Source organism: Monopterus albus, unplaced genomic scaffold (genome assembly GCF_001952655.1).
Source record: "Monopterus albus unplaced genomic scaffold, M_albus_1.0 scaffold34.1, whole genome shotgun sequence".
Lineage (NCBI taxonomy): Eukaryota > Metazoa > Chordata > Actinopteri > Synbranchiformes > Synbranchidae > Monopterus > Monopterus albus.
This window is the reverse complement of record NW_018127914.1, coordinates 15,077-23,855: the sequence shown is the minus strand read 5'-3', so window position 1 is coordinate 23,855 and position 8,779 is coordinate 15,077. Positions and strand designations below refer to the sequence as shown.

Sequence of the window (8,779 nt, the reverse complement as noted above, 5' to 3'; positions counted from 1 at the left end):
AAAGGCGGCGTGGAGGAGGCCATCCCCAGGCTGCTGATGAGGCTGGAGTCACTGACTCACCGCTGCCGAGAGCTGCAGGACCTGGAGCAGGAAGTGATGCGCCTGGAGGACCTATTGAAGGTGAGTGAACCCTTAGTCTTTCTCCCTTTTCCTTTTAACCAGCTCTCACTTCTGTGTACATTTTTGCCCCTGAATGTACAAAGAAACATTTTAAGTTGTTAGAGAGATGATGCCTTTCAAAATAACATGTTTTTGTTTACCATTATGCTTTTTAAATCCCTGTCATCTAATATTTATGCAAAAGTACTTGCTATTAACTTGCATAGTAAAAAGCTTGACATTGTAAAGGGGGTGCAAAATAATTCTAATAATAATTCTAGAAATATTTCTAAGTATCTTAAATTTACTTTGTTAGGCAATTCCAAAGTGTCTAGAAAACAAACCCATCACTGTATCTGGGACTTTTCATTTGAAGGAATGTACTGTCAAAATGGCATGTTAACAAAATATCCACTATTTAAGGAAGAAAATGGAAAGTAACAAAAATGTAATCTTGCACGCAAAAACACTAATGTCAGTGTTTCAGTCTGCAGACCTTCATCAGGGAAAAAATACAAACAGAATCGCACAAAGTACTCACTCTCTCCCTCTCTCTCTATATATATATATTTTACTGAAATGCGAGTTCAGTGCCAACCTGAAAGTAATCCATAAGGTGAAAGATGACCTAAAAAACTCAATTTAGTTGTTTCAGATGTCACAAAATCAAGCTATTCAAATAAAGAGCCTAGCTGTGTATATGGGATATCCACCAGGATTTGTAAGAGCAAAAAGTAAAATTAACCCGCTATATTCTCCGTCTTACCATGCCCCGTCTCCACAGTGTCGTCTCCCTAGCCATAGGAGCCGCTCATCCAGCCTCAGTCTCACAGTGGAGAGTGCCCTGGAGAGCTTTGACTTCCTCAACACCTCTGACTTTGATGATGAGGACACTGGAGATGATAGTGCTGTCCTCAGCATTCCTCCACAGAGATCTCCACTTTTTGATGCAGATGGAGAAAGGATCGGGTAAGTGGGGGACGGAGTGAGACAAGTCAATTAATTCTCTGCTCTTCATTGATTAAAGCTGTGAATATACTCATGTGCAATCATAACACAATCTTGAACAGTTTCATTCTTACAAAACAGAACTACAGCTCAATTCACTGTAAAAAAAAACAACAGTCTAAATCATTTTAAATCATACATTAAGTGTTTGGTTGGACAGAAAAAAAAATTCAGCATAGTTTTTCAGCACTAGCAGCAACACAGAACTGAAAACCTTTTGACTACAGCACAGATTGTTGTGAAGTGAGATGCTGCTGCCACTCAGTGGTGACTCTGGGTATGCACCTCTTTAGGGGGCAGCATCCAGAAGCCAGAGGACACCTAAGTGAAGCCCTGACAGAAGACACTGGAGTGGGCAACAGTGTGGCTGGAAGCCCCCTGCCGCTCACAACTGGAAACGAGAATCTGGACGTAGCAATCGTCATCCACCTGCAGTACTGTAATCACCTAATACTGGTAAAGAAAAGGTTTCATGCTTGCATCATCAAACAGTACAATCTCCAAAATTTGGTCTAACGTGCCTTCTATTCTTCATGTACTGGCAGCTGTTGACCAGTGGGGTGTGTGCGTGGAAGCGTCAGAGTCTGCTTCTCAAACTGTCCAGGCAGACTCAGCTGTTAGAGGAGCTAGCAGAAATCAGTGTGGACAAACTGGCAGCAATTACATCTGCTGCTGATGGTAGGCACCAACAAGTGGTTTATTAGTATATTATGTTTGGTTATGCAACAGTGTGTGTATCTTGCATTTAGAACAGCATGAGAAATACAGTATTTACTGTACACCAGATTGGCTGGTTTGATGCTTTGCAGCATCTGAGCTTCTGTTGTGTCCTCCTCTGTCAGTTCTCCCAGGCCTCGCAGAGCGCCCGGAACTGATGACTCTGTGGTCAGAGTGCAGCGGGTCTGCAGGACTTTTCCACACCACACTGGACCGAGTATTCGAACACATGAACCAGCGCTACATGGCCGTGCTGCAGGAAAGACACCCACACAGCGCTGACACAGGTTTGCTCAGAACGGTTTTCTCTCTGCAAACAGACCAGAGGTTATACTTCATATTATTCATACTCTTATTTTGTATGTTATTAATTACCGATTTCCTTTTCTTCTCCCCAGTGATTGGTGTCGTAGTGGGCGAGATGGTGGACAGGAGCGACCTGGTGGTGTCACAAAATCCTCCAGCTTCAGTGCTGTCCCAAGACGTCTTGACTGTGTTTCAGTTCCACAGCTACATCTTACAACATGCAGTTCAGGACATGGAGATACATCTGCTGCGCCTGGCCAGAGAGGGTGAGCAAAAGTGGATATTCAAATGAGAATATATTTTTTTCCTGCAAACATAGATCTCCATCTGCATACATTGGAGTCAAACACACAGTACTGGTGTCAAGCTTTACAACAAGCCACTTAAATAGAAATCCCACATTTTTTCTTAAAGAATATGTAAACTAACAAAGGTGGTGCTTTATATGAAAGGTATAGTGTGTTTGGTAAAAAGTGTTGCATATCCAGATTAGTTTTTTGTAGCATTACAGTATTTAAGACAGTAATATCAATTGTGAATTAGACAGGAAGTTATATTATATAGCTAAGGCTCCTTTAGTTTTTAGTCGTTTTTGACAGGAAAAATACCTGGACTTTTTTCAAACAAAGAGAAATACACTTTCATCTACTTTTCAGAAGGATTTTATGTCCCCATGTCCAAAACTTACCAGCTCTAAAAAGACTCTTTCATCAGAGTCAAGGACTGTACCAAAGCTGTTCTTGATAACATCTCAGAAACGCCTCCATTTAGACATGATCAAGAGAAAATGCAGAGGGTGTGCAAATGTCCTGCTGATTATATGCATCCATTTAGAGAAAAAGTTAAACTGCAATTACTGGGCATCTTCCACACTTCTCTAATAACTAAAATAAACACTAAAACTCCTAAATAAAGAACAATGAGCCAGAGGAGTACAGAAACAATCCATCTGAATGTTTCTCTACAAACTGGCTCTATCTTGGATTTAAACTTATGACATGTATCTGTGTTGGTCATGCACAGAGATGTTTGCAGAAGCTCTGTGTGGTGGGGACTATGCTCGGTGTCTAGCAGAACTGGAGGAGGTGCCTGTGTCATCCCTGTGGCCTAGAAGCAGCACCCTGCGGGCGCTGGCCTCCCTGCTCACTGCAGAGGACTCTCGGGTCAATAAGGCAGCAGCCGACTACCTCTCTTCTGGAGAATCACACAGCCAATTCAAAACCAGGGTGAGATGTGCAAAAGTGAGGACGTTTGCCATTTATGCCAGTTTTTGTTAGTTTTGACAGTCTGAATGTTAATGTGTGTGTCTACAGGCAGTGGAGTGCTACACCCAGGCACTGTCAGAGGCTGGAGTTCAGAGCCAGAGAGCAGCCTGTTCAGCTCTCAGCTGTCTGCAGGTCAGTGACCTCTTACATCATATATAGATTTGGGGCTGGTTTAGGTCTCAGTTTGTGGCTAATTTTCTTTCCATTACATACAACTGTAATAAACTTTGTGAAATAGAATTTGCTACCTGTCAACATCAAAAAGTAATGAGAAAGTAGTGACTGCAGCATGAAAATTATAATGTAATGGTATTCTACTTTTAAGTAATCTACTTATTCAGCAGGCCATCAGTCCTGGATTAGCTTGTTTGTGTGTGCCGTAGTCCTCCACTGATGTTCAAAAACAATTAAAAACACATCACTGCACTGGGCAACACGTTTCCTCACAAAACACAAGACTAGTATTTGTTAATATCCAGTGCATGGGCCCTTGACTCTTGCTTACTTCAGATGCTGTAAAACGTTATGGGTGTTCAGAGCCTTTGGGGCAACCATTTTAAAAAGTACCAGCATCTTGTATTTTGTAATGAGGAAACAAGTCAATCACTGCAGTGGTGTGTTTCTTTTATGTGTTTTTAATCATTTTTGAACAACAATGGAAGTCAGATTGACTGATATTAATTAATCATGAGGCAAATCATTGATGGTTTTAGTCTCTGTATGGGGACAACTGAAAATACTGTTAATACAGATAATGACCAAGCTTAACCCTTCAGACTTAGAAGTCTGGACACACTTTGCCATTAAATTTAAAATGGTACAGTGTGTCCAAACCTTTGACTGGTAGTGTACATGTAATTAAAAACACAAACGTTCTCAATTAGACCATTACATTCCCACATCTTCTGTGTATTTGACAAGTAATCTTTTCAGGGACCTCTTACCTATGTCTGTCTGCAGGCTGTAGAGAGTATCAGGGCAGTGGTAGCGCTGTGTGATTCAGCTGATGAGGAGCTTCGCCATGTCGCCATAGAAACCCTGCTCACGTTTGGTGAATAACAAATTAATGGAAATCAACATTTGTTTGGCTTTGTGTTTTGCTATATTTAACAGCATTTTTCAGAAGGGCATTTTATACACAGATGCTACAATCTATCTCATACTATAAAATATTAAAACATTAAGATGTATATAAATCAAGCATGTAGAATACCAGGACAAGTTTTATTTAGATTCAGTTTAAATTGTGTACCACATCACACCTTTATTGTGACCCAACGTTAAAGCCTTTGTCCTGCTTTGTTCATCGCAGGTGAGGAGGGGCGACTGGCATATGAGCAGCTGGACAAGGTGCCAGGGGAAATGATCCGTCTGGGCCCATGGCGAGGAAACGCCGTCACCACAGCCTTCTGAGCCACTGTGCCACTGAAAATGTCAGAAATGAATTCCCAGCCTGAACCCAACTCTGCACATCTAATTGGGTTGTTAATGATGGGTCAGTTTGGAACAACAGACTTGAGATGACTTTTCTCACTGATACTGCCTCCTAAAATGAACTAACACCAAGCTAATGGGCTTAACCACAAAGACGCACCCTCCTCCTGCACACACTTAACTCATTCCACCTTCACCTCCGATTTCACCCACACACCCCCTCTCCCCCTGCTTTCTGAGCCAGGCAGACCAGTCATGTTAACTGGAGAGCATGAATTTGACTGGACATAACGCCACTGGAAGCTGCTCCAAAGGCTGCTGAAACTGGAAATCGAGCAGCACATCTTCATCCTTCACACAACCTTTGTCAACAAGCTATCCATCACTGCACACATCACTTGTATTCACTGATTACCACCTTGATTGCTAGTCAGTTGTGTCATGCCAATATACTATGATCGTTGTATAATCACTGTTTAGCACGTTTTAGTTAGTTTTGCATTAGAAATGTTTTCTGGTGCTTTCAGAAGGCATGTACAAATGGCATATTTTACATAGGATGTCTAGTATTTGTGGTTGTATTCAAATGTATTCTTCAGTTCTCTTCCATTTTGAGTTTCAGGGATTCTTGTGTGGTTGAAAGAAGTGGTTTTGTGGCAGGGAGAACGTGAAACACAAGTGGTTAACGTGGAACAGCAGTTTACAGACTTGAACAGATTTAGACCTCAGTTATCTATCAGTGGAGGAAAAGGAAACAAACCTGCAGTTGAACAAGTGCAATTTTTTGTACATATGTAACTCTTTTGAACCTAGCTGACATGAGAAGACATTTGACAGTGCCAGCTCTGACCATTTGAGCCTTGATGTGGTCGAGCAGGCAGGTACCACAAATACACTTCTTTGTAAATGTATTTTTCCTACCGGGGACGAAGTCAGTCAAGGGCAATAAATTAGGTTTAGGATCATGAGAAGGCACTCAGTAACTGTACAGGGAGGAGGATCCTCTGGGCAGAGTAATAGATAGCTTTGGTTAACTGCACATTCATACAGTATGTGAGCTAATAGCTGGATTAGTTATTAAGCTATTATGAAGAGAAGCTGCAGAATGAAGTGTTTGGTTTGGCACATCTTGGGTCTGTTTTATTTCCTTGCATCCTAACTGTAATGTGGGAAAACGGACCTGAGGTAAGCATCTAATTTCAATTTTTCTCATCCTAACTATACTACTGAATCTGGTGCTTGAGCACGATGACAAAACTCAGTTCACGCATCTTATTTATTACCTGTAATTCTAATTTTCTTTGGAGTTATACTGTAGTAGTGCAGATGACATTGCTGTCTAAATGAATTGTATATTTCTGTTCTATTTTGGATCAGGTTTAATATTTGAACTAGAGCTTATTGTTTTAAAAGGCCTTCATTATTATTATTATTATTATTATTATTAAAACGCAACTGAGCTTATACATAATTTTAATTGGAGTTTATTTTGAAAGAATTATAATTAATTATTATTTTGGAAAACATTAAGATTTGCTAATATTACAGATTTTTGTCCCTAATAGGTCCCAAACAAAATGAGATATGTATTAGAAATGTTACTTTATTATTTAGAGCATTTACTGTAACCAAAGGAAATTTTAATTTTGAAACTGTCATTTAATAAAAGCTCATAATTCATCACAGAGAATGTATTTTAATATAAGATTTGCATTTTGGCCAGAATACTCAGACTTATGTATAGAAGCACAACTGAAAAATAAGACAAACCCATAATATATGAATCCAGCTACATTTGGTTCTCACTGCACAGTCCAAAAGCCATAATGATTAAAAGCCAGTGGTGATATTTTTATTCTTTTGTATTATAATCTGTAAATGTTTGAAGTTGTTACTAAAAGCTGAAGATGCTGTTTAATATTTTTCTTTGACAGAGCCTTTTGCAGGCCTGGTTCATATTTTAGGTAACAATTGCTTGTAATTCTTCAGCATAACAGTATTTGGTACAGTATTCAATTCACCAAAATTCATTCAGCATCTGTTTTTTCCCCCTTTGTACAAACTTGTAATTAGTGTTAAGTTGATCTGTGGGCTGTCCCTAATCACCACAGAATACAAGTTGGCAAAATGTGCACGTTTAATTATTAAGACTGGTTTTAATAACTTGGTACACTTTTGCTGAAATTAAACTTTATCCATCTCTGTGATAAATAGCTTCAGTACTGATTCATTCTGTTGCATACTACTCTTCTCCACTGTAATTAGCAGTATTTCTTCTGCTCATCAAAAGTTGCAATAAAGTTTATTTTTGCATAATTAAAATTACAAAAAATTGTGGAGTCTTTGTTTCCCTTCAATTTTTGCCAGGATCGTCTTTGTTGGATTTGATAATCCTAGAGTTATGTTGATCTATTTTAATACTTTATATATATAATTTTGAGGTATTTGTACTTTGAGTATTGCCATTTGCTGCTACCTTATACTTTGGTTTCATTGTACTATTTACTAGACTACATTTTAGAACTTTACGAAATTATATTAATGAAACAGTCTAATCTTAAGACTATTGAATCCTGTTGGAAAATTCACAAGATACTCCACAGTAACTCAAATTCTAAGCTTGTATGGTAGTTGAAACAAATGAGAAATGCATTTCCTAAAGAAAATGCCTGTAGATGCTGACTGCAGCAACGCATTGATAGTACTTGCTGAGATTCAACCACTAATGTGAACAGTCAGTGTTATCTGTCTGTTGGCCGTTAGGGGGCAGCTGTCAACCACAAATGTACAGTTTAAAGTATTATGCTGTTTATTGTCCGTTGGGGGACAGCTGCACTAATAGACATCGTTAGGAGCTGAAACTAAAATAGGGGAAGAACCACTTCCTGTTCAAATCCAAATCCCCAGTGTTCAATAATAATAATAATAATAAACACTGAAATTAATACTATATGAATAAAATATGTAAAACAGACAATTTGTGAAATCATTAAAGAAATATTAAAACTTGTCATTTTGAAATGGTATTTCATCATTCTTCCTTAATGAGTTTTTAGTGGTTATTTTTATTGTGATTATGGACATTATTATTTCAAAGTGCTATTTTTCCAAAGTCTGTTTTTATTTCATAATGCCTTTTTATGTCCCGTTACTATTGTAGCCTGGTGGGACATTATGTTCATGCTGCTGTCTGTGACTCTGCAATAGACATACTCTTGAACACAGTAAGTCTAGAATAATTCAAAGCAGAAAGTCTCTACTTATAGAGTAGATGGTCTGATAGGAATTTGCATAAATGTGCATTTTAATGAGGGGACTGATTTCACAAAAACTGCACATTAACACATTACCAAATAAATACATTTTCTTCTTCTGCTGTGTGGCATAACATAACATTTCATAACATAACATGGAAGGAAACAAGGAAGGAAGGAAGGAAAGAAGGAAGATAAGGAAAAAAGGAAAAAAACAAGGAAGGCAGGAAGGAAAGAAACAAGGAAGGAAGGAAGGAAGGAAAGAAACAAGGAAGGAAGGAAACTATTCATAACACTCGTGCGTGAAGTTGGCCCCCCACCCTACGCAAAATAAGGCCAAAATGGTGTCAGCCGTTTGTGCTTCAAAAAGTTTCGTTTGTGCTGTTACGGTTTTTGAGATATTAAACAATACTTTTGGGGTCATCCACAGGTCACTCAGCCCCCCAGGTAGCTCCAAATTGGACAAAAGTGGTGTCGTTCGTTTGTGCTTCGTTTGTGCTGGTTTGGGCTGCAAAAACTTTCGTTTGTGCTGTTACAGTATTTGCGATATTCCAGCTTTCTATATTTCTGATGACGTCACTCAGCCCCCCAGGTAGCTCCAAATTGGACAAAAGTGGTGTCATTCGTTTGTGCTTCGTTTGTGCTGGTTTGTGCTGCAAAAACTTTCGTTTGTGCTGTTACGGTATTTGCGATATT

The 8,779-nt window shown here is 39.0% G+C and overlaps 2 protein-coding genes across 2 annotated transcripts in view; one reads left to right on the top strand and one right to left on the bottom strand.

Annotated features, from left to right (window-relative positions):
- The window catches only part of ripor2 (RHO family interacting cell polarization regulator 2), a 49,976-nt gene extending 42,839 nt beyond the window's left edge, over nt 1-7,137 (top strand). The window contains exons 15-24 of the mRNA XM_020597571.1: nt 5-120; nt 884-1,068; nt 1,401-1,563; nt 1,653-1,785; nt 1,950-2,111; nt 2,223-2,396; nt 3,154-3,356; nt 3,444-3,527; nt 4,356-4,446; nt 4,708-7,137. Of these exons, the coding sequence (XP_020453227.1) occupies nt 5-120; nt 884-1,068; nt 1,401-1,563; nt 1,653-1,785; nt 1,950-2,111; nt 2,223-2,396; nt 3,154-3,356; nt 3,444-3,527; nt 4,356-4,446; nt 4,708-4,808 (1,412 nt within the window). The 3' untranslated portion in view covers nt 4,809-7,137. The remainder of the gene's footprint in view (nt 1-4; nt 121-883; nt 1,069-1,400; nt 1,564-1,652; nt 1,786-1,949; nt 2,112-2,222; nt 2,397-3,153; nt 3,357-3,443; nt 3,528-4,355; nt 4,447-4,707) is intronic.
- The window catches only part of dtnbp1b (dystrobrevin binding protein 1b), a 555,482-nt gene that overhangs the window by 533,699 nt on the left and 13,004 nt on the right, over nt 1-8,779 (bottom strand). The gene's annotated exons all lie outside the window — the stretch shown is intronic.